General features: G+C 36.9%; 1 protein-coding gene across 15 annotated transcripts in view; it reads left to right on the top strand.

Moving 5' to 3' along the window:
- The window catches only part of POLK (DNA polymerase kappa), a 90,471-nt gene that overhangs the window by 33,940 nt on the left and 31,333 nt on the right, over positions 1–25,198 (top strand). For 11 of the 15 annotated variants that reach the window (XM_063623134.1, XM_063623139.1, XM_063623144.1 and 8 more), the window contains 3 exons: positions 1,167–1,314; positions 7,347–7,466; positions 24,222–24,374. In XM_063623134.1, coding sequence (XP_063479204.1) covers positions 1,180–1,314; positions 7,347–7,466; positions 24,222–24,374 — 408 coding nt within the window. In that variant the 5' untranslated portion in view covers positions 1,167–1,179. The remainder of the gene's footprint in view (positions 1–1,166; positions 1,315–7,346; positions 7,467–24,221; positions 24,375–25,198) is intronic. The other 4 variants (XM_063623140.1, XM_063623142.1, XM_063623143.1 and 1 more) reach the window with 1 other exon arrangement.

The raw sequence follows: 25,198 nt of genomic DNA, 5'->3' as shown, positions 1-25,198 counted from the left end.
AGACTCAGGTTTGTCACCTTTTTGTATGGATATTAATATCTATCAGGGCTGTTATGGCCCTCACATGTAGTGCCATAAGCATAGTAGCTAGAATGGAGCATGCAGAAAATGCTAATTCCTTTCTTCTCTCCAAGAATATCATAATCTTGTGATAGTACAGATGACCCTTGAACACCACAGGGGCTAGGGACCATGCCCACGCACAATAAAAAATTCACGTATAATTTTTGACTCCTGAAGAACGTAACTACTAATAGCCTATTGTAAACTGGAAGCCTTACTAATAAGGTATACAGTTGATTAATATGTATTTTATATGTTATATTTGTTCTGTACTGTATTTTTACAATAAAGAAAGCCAGAGAAAGGAAAATGTTATTAAGAAAATCATAAAGGAGACAAAATATATTTATTATGGTGGAAGTAGATCATATGGTGGAAGTAGATCATATGGTGGAAGTAGATCATATGGTAGAAGTAGATCATAAAGATCTTCATCTTCATTGTCTTCATGTTGAATAAACTAAGGAGGAGAAAGCAGTGGGGTTGGTCTTTCTGTCTTGAGGGTGGCAGAGGCGGAAGACATTCAAATATAAGTGGATTTTCTCAGTTCAAACCCCTGTTGTCTAAGAGTCAACTGTAATTTTTAAAATCTGAGTAATAATTTTTAGTAGCTAAAAATTCTTAACTGTCATTTAAAAATTTTGTTTTGCTGATTTCTATATCATTTAACGTTTTAAAACTTTTTTATTGATGCATAATGGATGTACATGGTGTTCCTGCCCTACCCCACCCCCACAACATGTTTTTTGGAGTTTTTTCTGGTTTTTGTTTGTTTTTTGGAGACAAAGTCTCGTCTGTCACCCAGGCTGGAGTGCAGTAGCGCAGTCTCGGCTCACTGCAACCTCTGCCTCCCGGGTTCAAGCAATTCTCCTGCCTCAGCCTCCCTAGTAGCTGGGACTACAGGCATACGCCGTCATGCCTGGCTAATTTTTTTGTGTTTTAGTAGAGACAGGGTTTCACCATGTTGCCCAGGCTGGTCTCGAACCCCTGAGCTAGTCAATCTGCTCGCCTTGGCCTCCCAAAGTGCTAGGATTACGGGCAGGAGCCACCATGCCTGGCCACAGATGGTTTTAAAAGCAGTGTTTATCTTTATGCTTTTTCAGATAAGTTTATACCATGGATAGCACAAAGGAGAAGTGTGACAGTTACAAGGATGATCTTCTGCTTAGGATGGGACTTAATGATAATAAAGCAGGAATGGAAGGATTAGATAAAGAGAAAATTAACAAAATTATAATGGAAGCCACAAAGGTATGTTTCTTGTTTCTTTTGATATATGTAATTTAATGACCTTTAATCTTGTTGTTTCAAAGAAAATCATTTGGATATCATTTGTGTTTAATATTTCAATATTTTAATATATATTATTTTTAAACTACAAAAGGGTATGGAATAATCTCCCTTCTATTCTGTTGCTCCTACCATCCACGTTTCTATTTCACGTGCATATAATAGGCATGTAAAACCAAAGTAATGTACATGTTCCTGTTCACCTTTTTTTTAACCCCAATGGGAGAAATTGTTTTGGTATTTGGATTTTTTTTTTCAGTTAATATAACTTGGAGCTCTTTCTGTATAGGTAATTAAAGATCTTCATTCTTTGTATGCCTGTGTGTGTGGATATAATGTAATTTATTGAACCATCCAAAAAGTTTATGGATAAATATACGTCATTTGTAGTCTTTTATTTTTACAAACATTACTAGTGAAGTAGGGAATAACGTTGTATTTTATAACTTTCTATATGTGCAAGTATAACTGTGGAAGAGATTCCTACAAGTGGAATTGTTTCTCCAACTACACATAGCACAAAAGAATATATGCAGGTGTGATTTTTATGAATTGCCAAATTACCCTCCATGGTGTTTCTATCAACTCACACTTTACCACAAATATGTGAGAGTATGTATTACCATACTGAAGCTGTGCCGACACAGTGTATTACTAAACTTTTGTATTTGTCAATCTGAGGTAATATAGTATAGCATTAATTTGTATTCCTCTTATGAAAAATTAGTTGCGTATCTTCTCTTTTTTTTGAGACAAGGTCTCACTCTGTCACCCAGGCTGGAGTCCAGTAGCACAATAATAGCTCATTACAGCCTCACTCTGGTCTCAAGTGTTCCTCCCACCTCAGCCTTTGAAGAGCTAGGACAATAGGCACATGCCACCAAGCCTGGCTAACTTTTTATTTTTTGTAGAGAGGAGGTCTCACTATGTTGCCCAGGCTAGTCTTGAACTGCTGGCCTCAAGCAATCCCTCTACCTTAGCCTCTCAAAGTGCTGGGATTATAGGCATGAGCCACTGTGCCTGGTGCTCTTTTGATATTTTAAAAATTATTTGCATTTCATTTTTTATGAACTCTGATTATATATTCTGTATACATATGCACATTCAATAATTAGTTATCTTTTGACTTTGCTTATGGTAGTTTCTCCTGTTCAGAAATTTTTTGTTTGCTCCATTTTATGTAGTTGAATGTCAACTACATATGGCTTTCTTCAAGGTTATAAAAGAATTCTTTAATTTTTTTACCACTTTTTTGTTTCATTTATATATTATAGAATATATATGTATTAATGTTATGTGTATTATCAATGTATATCAATATTAATATACATTAAAATATACATAATATATAATGTATATTAGTATGTTGTATTATATGTTATGTGTATTAATAAACACAATACATGTATTAATATACATGTAGAAAGATGTAAACTTTAAGAGAATATCCTTGTTCTTAGGAAATGCACGGTGATGTCCACAGCAACTTACTTTAAAATGGTTTAGCTAAAGGAGGGGAGAGTGTGTGTGTGTGTGTGTGTGTATACACTCATGCACACATATATACATAGGAGTTGGGGAAGAAATCAAATGTAGCAGGATATTAATTGATGAATCTAGGTAAGGGTATATAGGTGTTCATTGAACTATTTTTTGAGCTTTTGCAGATTTGAAAATTCCAAGATAAAAAGTTAAGGAATTATTGTTAATTTTGTTAGCTATGAAAATGTTACTGTGAAGTGGGAAAATGGCCTTATTTTTAAATGCATACCGAAATCTTCTGTGGAATGGCTAAATATCTTGATATTTATAATTTAAAATGTTTCACTTGTAATGAAGCATATACAGTAAAATGTTAACAGCTGTTAAATCTGAGTGATAGTTTCATACGTGTTTATTGTATTCATGTTTTTTCTGCGTTTGAGACTTTTTTGATATTTTCATCATAAAAATGTTCAAAAAGAATAAAAAGAATAAAACATATGAATCTAGTTTTTAGGTTAAGAAATAGAATATGTAGGTTACCCTAGATGTCCCTATCTGTCTGATCCTCCCTCTCTATTCTCTGTGTCCCAGTACAATTTATTAAATAGTCCATCCTTTTCCTACTGATCTGGTGTGCTTTCTCTTCTGTTCCACTGGATCATTTGCCTGTTTGTATGTATACGATATGTTTTTTTATTATCATACTTTATAATAAGCCTTGATATCTGCTAGCACAATTTCTTTTGTTTACACTTTGTTCTTTTTCAAGAATATCCTGAGTATTCTTGAAGCTTTGCTTTCAAATAAATTTTATGTGATATATATCAAAAATATATAGGTGCATATATAATTGGCACATATCACATAATTGGTATATAAAAATACATAGAATAATATATATTCCTCTAGTGCATGAGGTGAGTTTATCATAAATGGTACCTTGTTTAAATTAGAATTTTCTAATTGTTACTATTCCATAGCAATACAATTTACTTTTTTAAAACTCTTATCAGAAAATTTAAAATATGTAGAAAATTACAGATAATAGTAAAGTAAATCCCCATATAATCATCACCCAGCATCAACAATTACCAACATTTTTGCAAATATAGTTATCTATCTTACCCTTCCCCTGCTGATTTTTGGAGGGAGGAGTAGAGTATTTTAAAACAAATTCCAATAAATTGGACACATTTCTAGAAGTTTACAATTTTTCAAAATGGACTCAAGAAGATACAGAGAATCTAAATAGACCTATATAATAAGGAAATAAATTAGTAAGTAAAAATCTCCCCATCAAAGAAAAAAGACCAGGCCATTTGGCTTCTCTGGTGAGTTTTATCAAATATTGAAAGAAGAAATGATACCAATATTCCACAAGCTCTTCTAGAAAATAGAGAAGGATGGAACACTTCCCAACTCCTATGAGGCCAGTATCACCCTGATACCAAAGCCAAACACAAGGTTATACATCATTATGAATGCAAAAGTCCTCAACAAAATATTAGAGGACTGATTTAAACAATATAGCAAAAAGATTATGCACCATAACCAAATGGGATTTATCTTAGGAAAGCAAGGTTGGTTTAAGATCTAAAAATCAGCCAAGCTCATGCCTATGACCCCAGCAATTTGGGAGGCTGAGGCGGGTGGATCACCTGAGGTCAGGAGTTCAAGACCAGCCTGACCAATATGGGGAAACCCTGTCTCTACTAAAAATACAAAAATAAGCCAGGCGTGGTGGCATATGCCTGTAGTCCCAGCTACTCCAGGAGAATTGCTTGAATCTGGGAGGTGGAGGTTGCAGTGAGCTGAGATCGCGCCACTGCACTCCAGCCTGGGCAACAGAGCAAGACTCCTCAGAAAAAGAAAAAAAAAAGAGAGAGATCTGAAAATCAATTAATGTAATACATCATATTAAAATGGCAAAAAACCACACGATCATCTTAGTAGACTCAGAAAAAGCATATTTGATAAAATCCTACCACTATTCATGCTAAAAGCTCTTAACAAACTTGAAATAGAAGGGTACTTCCTCAGTCTAGTAAAGGGCATCTATAAAAAACCTACAGTGTACGTCATACTTCATGGTGGAAGGCTGAACACTTTCTCCCTAAAATGAGGAACAAGGCAAGAATGTCTACTCTCACCTTTTCTACTCAACATAGTCCTAACAGTTCTAACCAGTGCAGTCAGGCAATAAAAATAAATAAAAGGGCCAGGTACAGTGGCTCACACCTGTAATCCCAGCACTTTGGTAGGCCGAGATAGGAGGATCACTTGAGCCCAGGAGTTTGACACCAGCCTGGGCAACATAGTGAGACCCTGTCTCTTAAAAACAAAACAAAACCCTTACGCCATACACAAAATTAACTCAAAATAGACTTAAAGAGCCAAAACAATACAACTTTTAGAAGAAAATTTGAGAAAGCCTCTGAGACCTTCAGTTAGGCAGAAATTTCTTAGATGTGATACTAAAAGCACAATCAATAAAAGAAAGCGGATGAATTGGTCCTCAACAAAATTTAAAATGTTTACACTTCAAAAGACAGCAATAAAAATAAAAAGATAGGTCAGGTGTGGTGGCTCACGCCTGTAATCCTAACACTTTGGAAAGCTGAGGTAGGAGGATCAGGAGTTTGAGACCAGCCTGGGCAACATGATGAGACCTCCCCCCCCATCTCTTAAAAAAGAAAAAGATAGCAATGTGCCTTGGGTAAAATATTTGTAAAACACATGTGATAAAAGACTTATATCCAGAATATACAGAAAATGTCTACAACTCAATAAGACAAGCAACCGAATCAAAAAATGGTCAAAAGATGTGAATAGACATTTCAGTAAAGAAGATATACAAATGGCTCTAGGCACATGAAAAGATGCTCAATATCATTAGTCATCAGGGAAATAAAAATTTAAAAACCACAAAGAGATGCCATTCATGCTACTATTGCTTAGAATAGCTATAATAAATAAGACACAGTAACAATTGTTGGCAAGAATGTGGAGAAATTGGAACCCTCCTACATTGCTGATGGGATTATAAAATGGTTCAACCACTTTGGAAAACAGACTGGCATTTCCTCAAAAGGTTGAGTGTAGAGGTACCATATGACACAGAAACCCTACTCCTAGGTACATACCTGAGAGAAATGACAACATATGTCCACATGAAAACTTGTCCACAGATGTTTATGATAGCATTTTTCACTGTAGCCAAAAAGTGAAAATAAGCTAAATGTCTATCAACCAGATAAATGGATAGACACTATGTTCAATGATGAAATGATGGGCAGTTTTTTGAGTTATTTTCTACATTTTCTTTAATGACTTACCATTAAATATTTGAAAATACTTTGTAAGGAGTATTTTTTGTTGTTGTTGTTGTTGTAAGTGTGGAAAATTTAATGATATTATGTTTTATTATTTCCCTTTATTCTGTAACAATGTATTATTTTATAATACCTTCTGTAATTCACTATGTTAATATAATTCCATGGCAAGAATTCGTCAATTCTACTTGAATGGTTGGTATTTTCTTTTTTCTTTAAATTATACAAGTGATATATGACTAATTTTATATTATTTTTCTGTTACTGCTATAAAAAATCACCACAAACTTAGTGGCTTAAAATAACATAAATTATTTCCCTATAATTCTAGAGGTCAGAGGTCCACAGTCAGGATCTCAAAGGATTAAGGTCAAGGTATCAGCAAGACTGGTTCCTTCTGGAAGCTTTACAGGAGAATCCATTTTCCAGTTCTGTAAACTACCAGCATTCCTTGGCTATGGCCTCATCACTCTAACCTCTGCTTCCATCATTACATGGCCTCTCTGACTTTTACCCTTCATCCTCCTCTTATAAGGACTCGTGATTATATTGTGCCCAGGGCAATCATTTCCCCATTTCAGGATCCCTAATCACATATGAAAAGTCCTCCTTGCCATGTAAAGTAACATTCACGGATTCCAGGAATTAGGACATGTACATCTTTAAGGATAAGCAGGGGCATTATTACAGCCTACCACGCATTCTTTTATTTTTTAGTTTCAATTTTTTAAAAATATCATTGTTCTCTTCTACCACAGGGCCTTTGCCATTCAGTCTTCTTGGACATGTAACTGTAAGGAGTATTTTTTAACACAACAGATAACTGATGATCCAGCCCACTAAGGCCTTTGATACCCCCTGTGGATCCTACCTAGGACATACTGTTTTTTTCTGAATGCAAATCTGTATTCATCTCAGAGAGCTTGTACTGTGCTAAGTACTGCTCACAACAATCCTATGATTTAGTTAACTACTAATAAATTCATCTTACAAATAAAGAAAGTGAGATGTAGAAAGATTAAATAATTTTAGGGTCACCTAGCTAGTAAGTAGTAGAGCTAAGTTTTAAATTAAATCTTCTGTTTCCTCAGTATGTGCTCTTAGCCACCAGGTTATACTACAGTGATGCTTTCCTTCAGATATTTTTCTTATGCTTTGTTTTGTTTTCCTCCGTAGGGGTCCAGATTTTATGGAAATGAGCTCAAGAAAGAAAAGCAAGTCAACCAACGAATTGAAAATATGATGCAACAAAAAGCTCAAATCACCAGCCAACAGCTAAGAAAAGCACAATTACAGGTATTAATTAAATTGTTAAATAAAGTGGAAGCTGGTAGAATAGTAATTGACAGTTAAAATGTATTGTCAAGTCATAACTGAAAACAAGATGAAATGTAAAGGTTCATTATATTGTAAAGTATACATATGCAGCAAATGAACATACTTTGCTAAGTGTTGCTCTGCTCATTTACATAAAGACTCCACACATAGACATTGTCACCTCTATTATACAGAAGAGTAAATGAAGTCTTAATTAGGTTGAGTAACTTGCCCAGCTTGATAGGACAGGTAGTTAGCAGAACTAGGATTTAATCCAAAGCCTATGTTCTTTTTATTGTGTACATCACAGCTAGAAAAGGCCACAGGATAAATGTGGCATGTTTTCTGTAGTGCTGATTTTGCAAAAAAAATTTGAGGAATATGTTAACTAATTAAATTGTAGAGTAACTGAAAACATAATCATGTTATAGTAAAATGAAAAGTCACACTATAGATTAGAATGCCAAATGTACATGAACTTTTAAGACAAAACACAAGACTTCTAAAACCTTGGAAGGTTTTTGCCTTCTCCAGGATCTTCGGGAAGTAAATACTCCAAGTTTCCTCTTCTATGAAAAGCTATTTCAGGAGAAAAGTTTGGGAATATCCAAGTTGCAGGGCACTGTGTGGTAGACTGACAACTCAAAGCAGTCAAATTTCTGATAGTAAAACAAGTCATGGCAAGAGGAATTTACTCTTTATCAAAATCTGATCCAATGTTAACAGAGCTCTAGTCTATAAGGTAACAATAAAATTAGGTTAATCTAATATGCTACAAAATCCTTCTCTTGTGACAGAGTTCAAAGATCATAAATTGTATGTTTTCTTTATCAAACTATATAATGTGTCATTTTTGATACATATGCCTTCTCAGAGCACAAGATAATTTTTAAGTGGTCTTCTATTATGAAGAAAGATGATTTGTCATATAATTTTTAATGCTTCACAGCATTCTACTATATGGAGGTACCATAATTTATTTACCATATCCCACCTTGGTTTCAGTTTTTTGTTTCATACGCAACCCTGTGATTATCATTCTTATCTTTGTACTCTAGTGCTGTTATTTTGACCAAAGATGACCAAAGATGTATCATTTTACATTTTCAACATGAAAGTATTGATTTTCTCACATAGTTGTAAGCCATTAATATTTCCTTATTGTGAGAATTTCCTCTTTTATTCTGTTTGTGAGTATATACACTAAGTTGCTAGCACAAGAGACCAAAAATGTAATATTTTAAATAAGAGCTGCTTGCTTTCTCACATAATAAGTGAGTAGTTCTAGCTTATGAGTGACTCTGATTATCATTTAGAGACCCAGGTTCTTTAAATCATGTTGTTCCATCATCCCCTGGTGTTATCCTTACCTGAATTAACAAAACTGAATTATTTTCCGTCCATATTCCATCTCCTGGTTAGGGAAGAAAGGGAAAAAATTGAAGGCAAGTACAGTAATTTGCTATTAAACAAGTGAAAAAGAAGTTGCACACATTACTTCAGCTGACATTCTTTAGCAAGAATTTAAGTTACACGGCCACACCTAACTGCAAGATAAGCTATAACTTTAGCTGGGTGCCATGTGCCCAGCTGAAAATCCATTACTATGGAGGGAAGGAAGAATGGATTTTGGGGTTCAAGTAGCAGCCTGAAGCAATGTTTTTTGCCCACATTTCTGGGGGAGTTTATATCTATTTATCTTGATTTATAAGGTCTTAATATATTAGAGATGTTTTCTTTCCATTTGTTATGAATATTTCTCCAATATATTGTCTTTTAATTTTGTAGTTTTTCTCATATAATTTTTAATGTTTATGTAATCAAATCCAGTTACTTTTTAAAAAAGATTATATCTATCTATCTATCTATCTGTCTATATATATATAGATGTGTATATATATATATATATATATCTTCCTTTCACTTCGAAATTTATTTTTTTTTACTTTTAAGTTCAGGGGTACATGTGCAGGTTTGTTATATAAGTAAACTGGTGTCATGGGGGTTTGTTGTACAGATTATTTTGTCACCCAGGCATTAAGCCTAGTACCACTCATTAGTTACTCTTCCTGATTCTCTCCCTCCTGCCATCCTCCACCCTCCAGTAGGCCCCAGTGTATGTTGTTCCCCTCTATGTGTCCACGTGGTTTCATGATTTAGCTCCCACTTATAAGTGAGAACATGCGGTATGTGGTTTCTGTTCCTTTGTTAGTTACTAGGGATAATGGCCTCCATCTCCATCCATGTCCCTGCAAAAGACATGATCTCATTCTTTTTTATTGCCGCACAGTATTCCATGGTGTATATGTACAAAAATTTCTTTGTCCGGTCTATCATTAATGAGCACTTAGATTGATTCCATGTCTTTGCTGTTGTGAATAGTGCTGCAGTGAACAAACACAAGCCTGTATAAAAATATCTTATTTTTCAAAGCAGTTTTAGGTTCACAGCAAAATTGAATAAAAGGCACAAAGATTTTCCATATACTCCTGTCTCCCCACAGGCATAGCCTCCCCTGCTATCATCATCTCCCACCAGAGGGGTACATTTGTTACAGTTTATGAATCTACGTCGACACAACATTATCATCCAAAGTTGATAGTTTACATTAGGGTTCAATATTGGTGGTGTACATTCTGTGGGTTTAGACAAATGTACAGTGAGGTGCATCCACCATTATAGTATCATACAGAGTAGTTTCACTGCCCTAAAAAAATACTCTGTGCTCCATCTATTCATCCCTCCCTCCCCCACTAACCCCTGGCAATCACTGACCTTTTTACTATCTCCATAGTTTTCCCTTTTCCAGAATGTCATATATTAGAATCATACAGGATGTAGCCTTTTCAGACTGATTGTTTTTACTTATGCAGTGTAATGTAAATGTATGCATTTACATTTCCTTCGTGTCTTTTCATGGCTTGATAGTTCATTTATTTTATGTACTGAATATTATTCAATTGTCTGGGTGTACCCCAATTTTTTTTTTTTTTTTTGAGATGGAGTCTCTCTCACTTTGTTGCCCAGGCTGGAGTGCAGTGGTGCGATTTTGGCGTACTGCAATCTCCACCTCCCAGGTTTAAGCTATTCTCCTCCCTCGGCCTCCCGAGTAGCTGGGATAACCAGTGCCCACCACCATGCCCAGCTAATTTTTGCATTTTTTAGTAGAGACGGGGTTTCACCATGTTGGCCAATCTGGTCTCGAACTCCTGGCTTCATGTCATCCGCCTGCCTCAGCCTTCCCAAGTTCTGGGATTACAGGCGTGAGCCATACCACAGACAATTGAATAATATTCAGCACATAAAATAAATGAGCTATCAGGCTATTTGTCCATTTACCTACTAAAGGTTACTCTGGTTGCTTCTAAGTTTTGGGAATTATGAATAAAGCTGCTGTAAATATCCATGGCCAGGCTCATGTGTGGACATAAGTTTTCAACTCCTTTTGGTAAATACTAAGGAGCACAATTGCTGGATAATATGGTAAAATAAAAATATGTTTAGCTTTATAAGAAACTGCCAGACTGTCTTCCAAAGTGACCATACCATTTTGTCTTCCCACCAACAATGAATGAGGATTCCTGTTGCTAAATATCATTGCCATCATTTGGTGTTGTCAGTATTGTGAATTTTGGCTATTCTAATATGTGTATAGTGGTATCTCATTGTTGTTTTAATTTGCGTTTCCCTGATGACATATGATGTGGAGCATCTTTTCATGTGCTTATTTGCCATCTGTATGTCTTCTTTGTTGAGGTGTCTGTTAAGGTCCTTGACCATTTATAATCAAGTTGTTTGCTTTCTTATTTTTGGTTTTTAAGAGTTCTTTGTGCATTTTGGGCAACAGACCTGTATCAGTTATGTCTTTTGCAAATATTGTTTCCCAATCTGTGGCTTTTCTTTTTATTCTATTGACAGTATCTTTCACAGAGCAGAAATTTTTAATTTTAATGAAGTCTAGTTTATCAATTCTTTCTTTCATGGATTGTGCCTTTGGTATTGTGTCTAAATAGTCATCATCAAATCCAAGTCCGTCTAGATTTTCTCTTATGTTATCTTCTAGGAATTTTATAGTTTTGCATTTTACAGTTAGGTCTGTGATTCATTTGAGTTCATTTTTGTGAAGGATATAAGTTCATCTTTTTTTCTTTTTTTTTTAACATGAGGATATCCAATTGTTCCAGCACAATTTGTTAAAAAACTCTTTTCTTGCTAGATGTGGCAGCTCACGCCTGTAATCCCAGCACTTTGGGAGGCCAAGGTGGGAAGATCGCTTGAGCCCAGGGATTCAAGACCAGCCTAGGCAACATAGCAAGACCCTGCTTCTACAAAAAATAGAAAAAATTAACTGGGGGTGGTGGCACAGGCCCATGGTCCTAGCTATTCGGGAGGCTGAGGTGGGAAGATTGTTTTGGCCTGGGAGGTCGAGGTGGCAGTGAGCCGTGATTGCACCAGTGCACTCCAGCCTGGGCAACAGAATGAGACGCTGTCTCAAGAAAAGAAAAAAAAGAAAGAAACTCTTCTCCATTTTATTGAGTCATTGCTCCTTTGTCAAAGACCAATTGTCTGTATTTATATGAGTCTATTTCTGGGCTCTGTATTCTGTTTCATTGATCTATTTCTCTATTCTTTTGCCAATACCACGCTATCTTAATTACTGTAACTTTATAGTAAGTCTTGAAGTCAAGTAGTTTCAGTCCTTCAGTTTTGTTCTTCTTCTACAATATTGTGTTGGCTAATGGGATCTTTTGCCTCTCCATATAGATTTTAGAATCAGTTTGTTGACATCCACAAAATAACTTGCTGGGATTTTGACTAGGATTGCATTGAGTGTATACATGAAGTTGGGAAGAACTGGCATTTGATAATAGAGTCTTCCTCTTCATGAACATGGAATATCTCTCCATTTAAAGATGCTCCTTGGCTTACAATAGAGTTACATTTGGATAAACCCATTATAAAGTTGAAAAATTGTAAGTCAAACCATCATAAGTCCAGATATTCCCTGACTTAATGGTGGGGTTATGTCCAGATAAACCCCTCATAAAGTTGAAAAATCTTAAGTTGAACCATCATAGGCCAGAGACCATATTTAGTTCTTTGCTTTCTTTCTTCAGACTTTGTAGTTTTCCTCATGTTGATCTTGTACATATTTTGTTACATTTGTTCCTAAGTATTTCATTTTTGGAGGTTTTAATGTAAATTGTAATGTGTTTTTTGTTTTGTTTTGTTTTTGAGACAGAGTCTCCCTCTGTCACCCAGGCTGCAGTGCAGTGGGATGACCTCAGCTCACTGCATCTTCCTCTTCCTGGGTTCAAGCGATTCTCCTGCCTCCACTTCCCGGTAGCTGGGATTACAGATGCTCACTGCCATGCCTGGCTAGTTTTTGTATTTTTAGTTGAGACGGTTTCACCATGTTGGCCAGGCTGGTCTCAAACTCCTGACCTCAAGTGATCCACCTGCCTCGGCCTCCCAAAGTGCTGGGATTACAGGTGTGAGCCAACATGTTGGGCCTGTAATGTGTTTTAAATTTTAGATTTTATTTGTTCATTGATGGCATATAGGAAAGTGATTGACTTTTGTATATTAACCTTGTATCCTGTAACTGATTATTATCACTTACTAGTTCCAGGAACAGTATTCTTATGTTTTTTTTTTTTTTTTTTGGTCTTGATATTGTACTTGGAAAATTATTCCTCATAACCATGCCTATGTCTTCTTTTAGTATTTTTATAGCTCTTGGCATACTCATATCTTTAGTCAATTTGGAATTTGTTTTGATGTAAAGTGTGAAGTATGTTTTTCTTAAATGGTGTTATGTTTTCCCTACATAGTATTATTTTCCCTAAGTGGTGATTCACTTGTCCCAACTCCATTTATTGAATCATGAATCCTTTCTTCACTGAGTTGAAATGAAGCACTTCCAAATTAAAAAATTCTCAGTTGTTCTTTGATTTATTTCTGGACTCTCTCTTCTAATCAATTCAGTCTTTTCCTGTATCAGTACCATACAGTTTTAGTTATTGAACAGTAGGAATATAGTTTAATATTCTCACTTGTAACTCTTCTTTAAAATATTTTTTTGTTTTTCTCATGCATGTTTTTTTCAAATAAACTTAGGCATCATTTTATCAAGGTTTTAAAAAAGTCAGTTCTATCCACAATAATATTATTTTAAAGTTGATATTAATCCTTAAGCAATGTACTTTCTGGACATTTTCATTTTATTGATCTATAACCTACAAATATATTTAACAGTTTTAATGATACATTATATAAGTGATGCTAACAACTGTTAGCTATTCATACTATTTTTAAAGCTCATATCCTTAAATACACTAATAATCTGAAGGAACAGAAAGTATCTTTCATTGTATAGCAGAATTTAAGATTTTGTTCCAGTTTTGGTTGACTATTTCATCAGAGGCTCTCTGGCATCTTTTGCAACAGGAATGGCAGGAAACGTGTTTTATGTTGATTGTTAAATTGTTTCATTTGTTGAGCTTCCTCCAAAAGAAGTTGTATAAATGGGAGGAGATTGAGGAAGTTTAAGGAGTCAAGAAGGCCTGAGAGAACAGAGTTGTTTTCACAGGAAATGTGTTTCTATTTTAGAGTCTTAAAATTTCCAAGTACTCGATTTTATTATGTGTGATATGATAGTATGAACTATTGCTAGTCGAGCTAAGGTAAGCAACTTTTACAGGCATGAACCCCTACAGTGTTCAGAACCTCTCTAAGTATACTCCACCCTTTCCCAATCTCAGTGGACTTCTTAAAGCACAATCATTTTTGTAACTGACAAATTGTTGTATAGGAACGTGGGTTCATAAATCAAGTAGACAGTTGTTTATGTTACATTGCATGACAGCTATACAGCGAATCAGTGCATTTTGACCATTTTGGCAATTTATTGATTTGGGTTTTTTTTTTTTTTTTTTTTTTTAGAGACAGGGTCTCTCTCAGTCACCCAGGCTGGAGTGCAGTGGTGCTGTCATGGCTCACTGCAATCTCCAACTACTGGGCTCAAACAATCCTCCCACCTCAGCCTCCCAAGTAGGTTGGGACTATAGGTGTACATACACTTTCACGCCCAGTTAATTTTTAAAATTTTTTGTAGAGACAGGATCTCACTATGTTGTCCAGGCCAGTCTCAAACTCCTGGCCTCAAGCTACCCTTCCACTTAAGCCTCCCAAAGGGGTTACAGGCATGAGCCACTGGGGCTGGCCAACAATTGATTTTATTAACTCAAATTTATTCAGTAGTCTTGGGGAAATACTAGTTTAAGAAAACAAAACCAAAAAAACACATTATTTCTGAAATAGTCTCCTCAATGTAATAGAAATGGAAGATTTTTAAAGAAAATAAGACATAATATGGATAGAAAATATACCATTACAGTTTGATTTGAGTGTATTTCAACATTACAGACTTTAAAATATCTATTACAGGGAAGCATCATAACATAATCAAAAACAGACTCAGAGTAACCTGGTTTCAGTGTTTAGTGCTAACATTTACTAGCTCTATGACTTAAGGCAAATTACTTACTCTTACTGAGCTTTAGTTTCATCTATAAAATGGGAACAATAATTATGATCTCAGAATTATGAACAGTAAATGAGTTAACATAGGAAGCACTTAGCATATTATATGACACATATACTCAATAAATGTAACTTCTACTTTATAATTATAGATAATTAAGCCCTTATTGTATCCCTAGATAGGTGCATTACATGGGTGTCTCTTTTAATTCTTTCAATAACCTATTGAGGTTGGTTTAGTACCACTTTACAAATAAGGAAAGTAAGCATGAAAGGGGTTAAATTGCTCCCTGTCCTGTCTCATGAGTTGCAGTGCTAGGACCCGAACCAAAGCCGTTATTCTATTTTTTGTTTCTTTAAAAAAATTTGTTTTATTATTATACTTTAAGTTCTGGGATACATGTGCAGAATATGCAGGTTTGTTACATAGGTATACATGTGCAGAATATGCAGGTTTGTTACATAGGTATACATGTGCCAAGGTGGTCTGCTGCACCCATCAACCCATCATCTACATTAGGTATTTCTACTAATGCTATCCCTTCCCTTGCTGCCCACCCACCAACAGGCCCCAGTGTGTGATATTCCCCTCCCTGTGCCCATATGTTCTCATTGTTCAACTCCCATTTATGAGTGAGAACATGCAGTGTTTGGTTTTCTGTTTCTGTGTTAGTTTGCTGAGAATGATGATTTCCAGCTTCATCCATGTCCCTGCAAAGGATATGAATTCATTTTTTATGGCTGCATAGTATTCCATGATGTATATGTGCCACATTTTCTTTATCCAGTCTATCATTGATGGGCATTTGGGTTGGTTCCAAGTCTGATATTGTGAAGAGTGCTGCAATAAACATACCTGTACATGTGTCTTTATAGTAGAATGATTTATAATCTTTTGGGTATATAACCGGTAATGGGATTGCTGGGTCAAATGGTATTTCTGGTTCTAGATCCTTGAGGAATCACCACACTGCCTTCCACAACGGTTGAACTAATTTACACTCCCCAACAGTGTAAAAGCGTTCCTATTTCTCCACATCCTCTCCAGCATCTGTTGTTTCCTGACTTTTTAATGATCACCATTGTAACTGGTGTGAGATGGTATCTCATTGTGGTTTTGATTTTCATTTCTCTAATGACCATTGATGATGTGCTTTTTTGTTTGTTGGCTGCATAAAGGTCTTCTTTTGAAAAGTGTCTCTTCATATCCTTTGCCTGCTTTTTGATGAGGTTGTTTGGCTTTTTCTTGTAGATTTGTGTGAGTTCCTTGTAGATTCTGGATATTAGCTCTTTGTCAGATGGATAGATTGCAAAAATTCTCTCCCATTCAGTAGGTTGCCTGTTCACTCTGCTGATAGTTTATTTTGATGTGTAGAAGCTCTTTAGTTTAATTAGATCCCATTTGTCAATTTTGGCTTTTGTTGCAATTGCTTTCAGTGTTTTAGTCATGAAATTTTGCCCATGCCTATGTCCTGAATGGTATTGCCTAGGTTTTCCTCTAGGGTTTTTATGGTTTTAGGTCTTATATTTAAGTCTTTAATCCGTCTTGAGTTAATTTTTGTATAAGGTGTAGGGAAGGGGTCCAGTTTCAGTTTTCTGCATATGGCTAGCCAGTTTTCCCAACACCATTTAGTAAATAGGGAATCCTTTCCCCATTGCTTGTTTTTGTCAGGTTTGTCAAAGATCAGATGGTTGTAGATATGTGGTGTTATTTCTGAGGACTCTGTTCTGTTCCATTGGTCTATGTATCTGTTTTGTTACCAGTACCATGCTGTTTTGGTTACTATAGCCTTGTGGTATAGTTTGAAGCCAGGTAGCATGATGCCTCTAGCTTTGTTCTTTTTGCTTAGGATTGTCTTGGCTATACAAGCTCTTTTTTTGTTCTATATGAAATTTAAAGTAGTTTTTTCTAATTCTGTAAAGAAAGTCAGTGGTACCTTGATGGGAATAGCTTTGAATCTATAAATTACTTTGAGCAGTATGGCCATTTTTACCATATTGATTCTTCCTATCCATGAGCATAGAATGTTTTTCCATTTGTTTATGTCCTCTTTTATTTGCGTGAGCAGTGGTTTGTAGCTCTCCTTGAAGAGGTCCTTCACATCCCTTGTAATTTGTATTCCTAGGTATTTTATTTATTCTCTTTGTAGCAATTGTGAGTGAGAGTTCACTCATGATTTGGCTCTCTGTTTGTCTATTGGTGTATAGAAAAGTTTGTGATTTTTGCATATTGATTTGGTATCCCGAGACATTGCTGAAGTTGCTTATCAGCTTAAGGAGTTTTTGGGCTGAGACAATGGGGTTTTCTAAATATACAATCATGTCATCTGCAAACAGAGATAATTTGACTCCCTCTCTTCCTGATTGAATACCCTTTTTCTTTCTCTTGCCTGATTGCCCTGGCCAGAACTTCCAATACTATGTTGAATAGGAGTGGTGAGAGACGACATCCTTGTCTAGTGCTGGTTTTCAAAGGGAATGCTTCCAGCTTTTGTCCATTCAGTATGATATTGGCTGTGGGCTTGTCATAAATAGCTCTTATTATTTTGAGATACGTTCCATCGATACCTAGTTTATTGAGAGTTTTTAGCATGAAGGGGTGTTGAATTTTATCCAAGGCCTTTTCCGCATCTATTGAGATAATCATGTGGTTTTTGTCATTGGTTCTGTTTATGTGATGCATTACGTTTATTGAATTGCATATGTTGAACCAGCCTTGCATCCCAGGGATGAAGCTGACTTGATCGTGGTGGATAAGCTTTTTAATGTACTGCTGGATTCGGTTTGCCAGTATTTTATTGAGGATTTTCGCATTGATGTTCATCAGGTATATTGGCCTGAAATTTTTTTGTTGTTGTGTCTCTCTCAGGTTTTGGTATCAGGATAATGCTGGCCTCATAAAATGAGTTAGCGGAGAGTCCCTCTTTTTCTGTTGTTTGGAATAGTTTTAGAAGGAATGGTACCAGCTCCTCTTTGTACCTCTGATAGAATTCAGCTGTGAATTTTTGTGTTTTTAGTAGAGATGGGGTTTCTCCGTGTTGGTCAGGCTGGTCTTGAACTCCTGACCACAGGTGATCTGCCCACTTCAGCCTCCCAAAGTGCTGGGATTACAGATGTGAGCCACCGTGTCTGGCTGTGAATCTGTCTGGTCTTGGACTTTTTTTGGTTGGTAGCCTGGCTAGCAGTCTGCCTATTTTGTTAATCTTTTCAAAAAAAACAGCTCCTGAACTCATTGATTTTTTTAAGGGATTTTTGTGTCTCTATCTCCTTCAGTTCTGCTCTGATCTCAGTTATTTCTTGTCTTCTGCTGGCTTTTGAATTTGTTTGCTCTTACTTTTCTAATTATTTTAATTGTGATGTTAGGGTATTGATTTTAGATCATTCCCGCTTTCTCCTATGGGCATTTAGTGCTATAAATTTACCTCTAAACACTGCTCTAGCTGTGTCCCAGAGATTCTGGTACGTTGTGTCTTTGTTCTCATTGATTTCAAAGAACTTACTTATTTCTGCCTTAATTTCACATTTATCCAGGAGTCATTCAGAGCAGGTTGTTCAGTTTCCATGTAGTTATGCAATTTTGAGTGAGTTTCTTAATCCTGAGTTCTAATATGATTGTGTTGTGGTCTGAGAGACTGTTTGTTATGATTTGTGTTCTTTTGCATTTGCTGAGGAGTGTTTTACTTCCAATTATGTGGTCAATTTTAGAATAATTGCGATGTGGTGCTGAGGAAAATGTATATCCTGTTGATTTGGGGTGGAAAGTTCTGTAGATGTCTATTAGGTCTGCCTGGTCCACAGCTGAGTTCAAGTCCTGAATATCCATGTTAATTTTCTGTCTCGTTGATCTGTCTAATAGTGACAGTGGGGTGTTAAATCTCCCACTGTTATTGTGTGGGAGTCTAAGTCTCTTTGTAGGTCTCTAAGAACTTTATGAATCTGGGTGCTACTTTATTGGGTGCATATATGTTTAGGATAGTTAGCTCTTCTTGTTGCATTGATCCCTTTACCATTATGTAATGCCCTTCTTTGTCTCTCTTCATCTTTGTTGGTTTAAAATCTCTTTTATCAGAATCAGAGACTGGGATTTTTTTTTTTTTCCTTCCTTCCTTCCTTCCTCCCTTCCTTCCTTTCCTTGGCAAATCTTCCTCCATCTCTTTATTTTGAGCCTATGTGTGTTGTTGCACGTGGGATGGGTCTCCTGAATAGAGCACACTGATGGGTCTTGACTCTTTATCCAATTTGCCAGTCTGTGTCTTTTAATTGGGGCATTTATTTTGATCCTGTTATTATGATGCCAGCTGGGGATATTTTGCCCTTAGTTGATACAGGTTCTTCAAGTGTCAGTGGTCTTTACATTTTGGTATGCTTTTGCCGTGCCTGGTACCGGTTTTTCCTTTCCATATTTAGTGCTTCCTTCAGGAGCTCTTGTAAGGCAGGCCTGGTGGTGACAGAATTCCTCAGCATTTGCTTGTCTGTAAAGGATTTTATTTCTCCTTCACTTATGAAACTTAGTTTAGCTGGATATGAAATTCTGGACTGAAAATTCTTTAAGAATGTTGAATGTTGGCCCCCATCCTGTTCTGGCTTGTAGGGTTTCTGCAGAGAGATCTGCTGTTATTCTGATGGACTTCCCTTTTTAACCTGACCTTTCTCTCTGGCTGCCCTTAACATTTTTTCCTTCATTTCAACCTTGGTGAATCTGATGATTATGTGTCTTGGGGTTGCTCTTCTCGAGGAGTATCTTGTGGTTTTCTTTGTATTTCCTGAATTTGAATGTTGGCGTGTCTTGCTAGGTTGGGGAAGTTCTCCTGGATAATATCCTGAAGAGTGTTTTCCAACTTGGTTCCATTCTTCTTGTCAGTTTTAGTTTCACCAATCAAACGTAGGTTTGGTCTTTTCACATAGTCCCATATTTCTCGGAGGCTTTGTTCGTTCCTTTTATTCTTTTTTCTCTAACCTTGTCTTCATGTTTTATTTCATTAAGTTGATCTTCAGTCTCTGATATCCTTTCTACCGCTTGATCAGTTCAGCTATTGATACTTGTGTATGCTTCACAAAGTTCTCGTGCTGTGTTTTTCAGCTCCATCAGGTCATTTATGTTCTTCTCTAAACTGGTTATTCTAGTTAGCAGTTCCTGTAACCTTTTATCAAGGTTCTTAGCTTCCTTGCATTGGGTTAGAATATGCTCCTTTAGCTCGGAGGACTTTGTTATTACCCACTTTCTGAAGCCTACTTCTGTCAATTTGTCAAACTCATTCTCCATCCAGTTTTGTTCCCTTGCTGGCATGAAGTTGTGATCCTTTGGAGGAAAAGAGGTGTTCTGTTTTTTGGAATTTTCAGCCTTTTTGCACTGTTTTTTCCTCATCTTTGTGGATTTATCTACCTTTAGTCTTTGATGTTGGTAACCTTTGGATGTGGTTTTTGCGTGGTTATCCTCTTTGTTGATGCTGATGCTGTTGCTTTTGTTATTTTTCCTTCTAGCAGGACCCTCTTCTGAAGTTCTTCTGGAGTTTGTTGGAGGTCTACTCCAGACCCTGTTTGCCTGGGTATCACCAGTGGAGGCTGCAGAACAGCAAAGATTGCTGCCTTTTCCTTCCTCTGGAAGCTTCATCCCAGAGGGGCACTACCAGATGCCAGCTGGAGCTCTCCTATATGAGGTGTCTGTCAACCCCTGCCATCAGGAGGCATTGGGGTCAGGCACCCACTTGAGGAGGCAGTCTGTTCCTTAGCAGAGCTTGAGCACTGTGCTGGGCGATCTGCTGCTCTCTTCAGAGCCAGCAGGCAGGAATGTTTAAGTCTGCTGAAGCTGCGCCCACAACTGCCCCTTTCCCCAGGTGCTCTGTCCCAGGGAGATGGGAGTTTTATCAATAAGCCCCTGACTGGGGTTGCGGCCTTTCTTTCAGAGATGCCCTGCCCAGAGAGGAGGAATCTAGGAAGGCAGTCTGGCTACAGTGGCCTTGCCAAGCTGTGGTGGGTTCCACCCAGTTCGAACTTCCCGCTGGCTTTGTTTACATTGTGAGGGGAAAACCTCCTACTCAGGCCTCAATAATGGCTGACACACCTCCCTTCACCAAGCTGGCGCGTCCCAGGTCAACTTCAGACTGCTGTGCCCGCGGTGAGAATTTCAAGCCAGTGGATCTTAGCTTGCTGGGCTCCGTGGGCATGGGATCCACTGAGCCAGACCACTCAGCTCCCTGGCTTCAGCCCCCTTTCCCGGGGAATGAACGGTTCTGTCTCTGGCATTCAGGCACCACTGGGGTATGAAAAAAAACTTGCAACTAGCTCAGTGTCTGCCCAAATGGCTGCCCAGTTTTGTGCTTGAAACCCATGTAGGCACCCAGTGAAATCTCCTGGTCTTCAGGTTGTGAAGACGGTGGGAAAAGCATAATATCTAGGCCGGATAGCACCGTCCCTCACCAACGGCACAGTCCCTCACGGCTTCCCTTGGCTAGGGGAGGGAGTTCCCAGACCCCTTGTGCTTCCCAGGTGAGGTGACACTCCACCCTGCTTCTCCTAGCCTTTCGTGGCCTGCACCCACTTTCTAATCAGTCCCAGTGAGGTGAGCCGGGTACCTCAGTTGGAAATGCAGAAATCACCCGCCTTCTGCTTTGGTCTCACTGGGAGCTGCAGACAGGAGCTGTTCCTATTCAGCGATCTTGCCCGGGAATCCCCAAAGCCGTTATTCTTAACCAGTGTGACACACACCAGTTTTGAGCAGTAGCAAAAGGAACAATGTGCATGTTGGAGACTCAGATCAAAACTTGAAAGTCATTGGAAAATGGAAGAAAGGACAATATGAATGGGGATTTCAGTTGAAGAAACTTTTAAAAGCAATAGTGGCATGCATCTGGTTGATGTAGAAAGAAAAGAGTTCAGACAAGGGTGACTAATGAGAGATAGTAAAGGAAAGTGGAATGTATGAGTCATGTAGTGGAGAGGTTTCCTTTTGGCAACTACACTTGCTTTAAGCACAAAAAAAGAGAATAGCTTGCTGAAGACATTATAGCATTAATATATGAGTCTGAGGAGAATTTTTTCCCATTTGACTTGCTTTCTATTTATTATCTTTTTCTTTTCTAGATGATTCCATGTCCAAGTATTTCAGATGCCACTTTCTTATTCTCATTTGACTGTTATATCTTAGGTATATTTTCTGGATTAAAATAGAGTAGTTTTTAGTTTACAGTTGTTTTTGTTAATCTCCATAATTTGTTTATATGTGGTCATGGTGCTATTCTCTGGTTCAGAATTGAGGTACTGAAAGAAGTAGATTTTAATTAGCATGTTAAATTTTGGTAATATTGAAAGGTTCCATTTATTAGGTATGGGATTTTACTGTAAGAAGTTAGCCTTCAAGATTTTTCTACTAGTACTGCTTTCACTTTTTAAACCAACTTTAATATACTGCTATAAATTCATTATTTTTCTCCTTCTAGTCTCCCTTCCCCGTCTGTCTTGTGAGAAAATAATTTAAAGTCAGATAAGGTCTTTCTCCTGAAGGAACTGACAATTTAGTATCTAATACAGTAAGTGCCATGCAAGAGCAGGAAAACAAGGAACATTAAATTCTGTGACACAGACGACAGACATTCCATTAAGATACGAAGAGATATTTCAGCTGATCCTTGAAGGCTTGTGACAGAGCTTGGAAAGGCACTCTAGACAGAGGAACAGCCTGAGGAAGGCATAGAGCAACCCAGGTCATTCAGTGAGCTGTAGCCTAAACAAGGGGAAGCCTCCTACAGATTTCACTGTACCTCCTGGAGACAAACATGAGTCAGGGTGATTGCTTCTAAAAGAGGAGTTATAGTTTTAACCTGCAACTAGTGGGCAGCTAGTGTCACAATAACACTAAGAAGGAAGGACATAAAAAAAAATTCTGCAGAGTGGAGGCAAAGCTGGAGTCCAACATGAGGGAAAAAGCCACATATACAGCTATAGCTCTCCACCTTTGAGAAAACTTGCTAGAGGGAACTCCACATTCCATAGATGACCCCACTTGCTCATTGCTGGCTGTTTTTCTCTCAGTTTTTAATGTTTTATTATGCAGCTATCCATTGATCCTTTTAGTAACAGATGCATTTATTGAACTTGTGCCATGTACCAGGTACTGTTCTATGTTCTGTATGTTTTCCAGCTTATTTAATAGCTTTCTTATGATTTTTACTTTAATGGTCTTGGTAACTTCCCTATGTTGCATAGATCACAACTATTACACAGCCACCTCCAGCTGCAGGGTAAGCTGGGAAAGTGAGTATTTAGCCTTTCTTGCCTTGATAGTGGAGGCCAGCCACAAAAATGGAAGTTAGAAATGAGTATGTCTGCTTACATAATCACTTTTCTTACTTGCTTCCTTTGTTTATTTCTACCCCCTTTCATTTCTTTCTTGTTGTAAATCTAATTCTTTTTCTCTGAAGAAACTAAAATTCTTTAAAGATTAAGAATCTTCACTATTGTATTTGACATATATATTAAAGTTCATGAAGAATAAATTACAGCTTGTGTTTTAAATTTTACTTGTATAGATTAACATCAAATTTTAACATTATAAAAGCAATTCTACAGAGAGAACATTTACATTATGCTTCAGTATCTTCAGTTGTACCTTACTATTCAGCATAAATATCATATGCCAAAGAGGTATTATCTTTTGTTGTATATTTCCTTTGTTGCTTTTTTAAGACATTATTATTATGAATCAAATGTCAGTTGTTTATTTTACTTACATTGAAGCTTTTAGTTATAGTGAGTTGGACTCCAAATTTATGAAGCAGTAGAATCATTTGATAAAAGCAGTTGGATTAGATCATTCATTCCTTAAATATTAAGTTCCCGTTATGTGCCTGTGGGTATGGAGAGATGAAAGAGTTGTTAGGGAATTATATTTGAGGATGGGCTGTCTCTATGAAAATAAAAGCGATTACCAATTTTAATTTAAAAAACAATAAAATATACATAGATAAACACTTGTAAACAATAATAAAATATAAACCCATAAACACCCATGAACAACAAAATACACACCCATAAGTACGTGGATGGGTGGATGGATTATTGGATGGATGGATGGATGAATGGGTGTGTGGACAGAGACTGATAGACACTTAAGAAATTAAGATTAATGTTGCGGTTAATGGTGTTTCAATATTATGTTGTCTAAAAGTATGTTAACTTTTTTAAAAAATTAAGGTTGACAGATTTGCAATGGAATTAGAACAGAGCCGAAATTTGAGCAATACCATAGTGCACATTGACATGGATGCTTTCTATGCAGCTGTAGAAATGAGGGACAATCCAGAATTGAAGGATAAACCCATTGCTGTAGGATCAATGAGTATGCTGGTAAGTAAAGATCAAAGACAAAAAGGAAATTTTATAACATATTCCAATAAGCTTTACTGTTTCATGAAGGGGGAATTCTTTATTGAGGTCTACCAGTTTGCTGAGTATTTTTCTGGGTGCCTTATATGTGACTCAATTACTGAATCCTTTCAACATACTTTAAGGCAGGGGACCTCAACCCCCAGTTCACAGATTGGTATTGGTCCATGGTCTGTTAGGAACTGGGCCTCACAACAGGAGGTGGGCATCAGGCAAGCAAACGAAGCTTCGTCTGTATTTACAACCACTTCCCATCACTTGCAGTATGACCGAGCTCTGTCAGATGAGTTGCGGCATTAGATTCTCATAAGAGCGCAAACTCTATTGTGAACTGCACATGCGAGGGATCCAGGTTACATACTCATTATGAGAATCAAATGCCTGATGATCTGTCACTGTCTCCCATCACCCCCAGATAGGATTGTCTAATTGCAGGAAAACAAGCTTAGGGCTCCCATTGATTCTACATTATGTTGAGTTGTATAATTATTTCAATATATATTACAATGTAATTATAATAGGAATAAAGTGCACAATAAATGTAACGTGCTTGAATCATCTCAAAACTATCACCCCACCAGTCCGTGGAAGAATTATCTTCCACAAAACCAGTCGCTGGTGCCAAAAAGGTTAGGAACTGCTGCTTTAAGGTACTAGTTTTTATTTCCATTTGGCAAAAAACAAAACTCAGAGAGATGTTTAATAACTTGCCCAAAGTTACAAACCTAATAATTTCCATGGCAAATTAAATTTTTCCGTAAGTAACCGTTCTAGTTAAAGAGAGT

This window comes from Symphalangus syndactylus, chromosome 18 (assembly GCF_028878055.3).
Source record: "Symphalangus syndactylus isolate Jambi chromosome 18, NHGRI_mSymSyn1-v2.1_pri, whole genome shotgun sequence".
Classification (NCBI taxonomy): domain Eukaryota; kingdom Metazoa; phylum Chordata; class Mammalia; order Primates; family Hylobatidae; genus Symphalangus; species Symphalangus syndactylus.
Note: the sequence above shows the minus strand (reverse complement) of the source record. Positions and strands in the feature narration are given on the sequence as shown.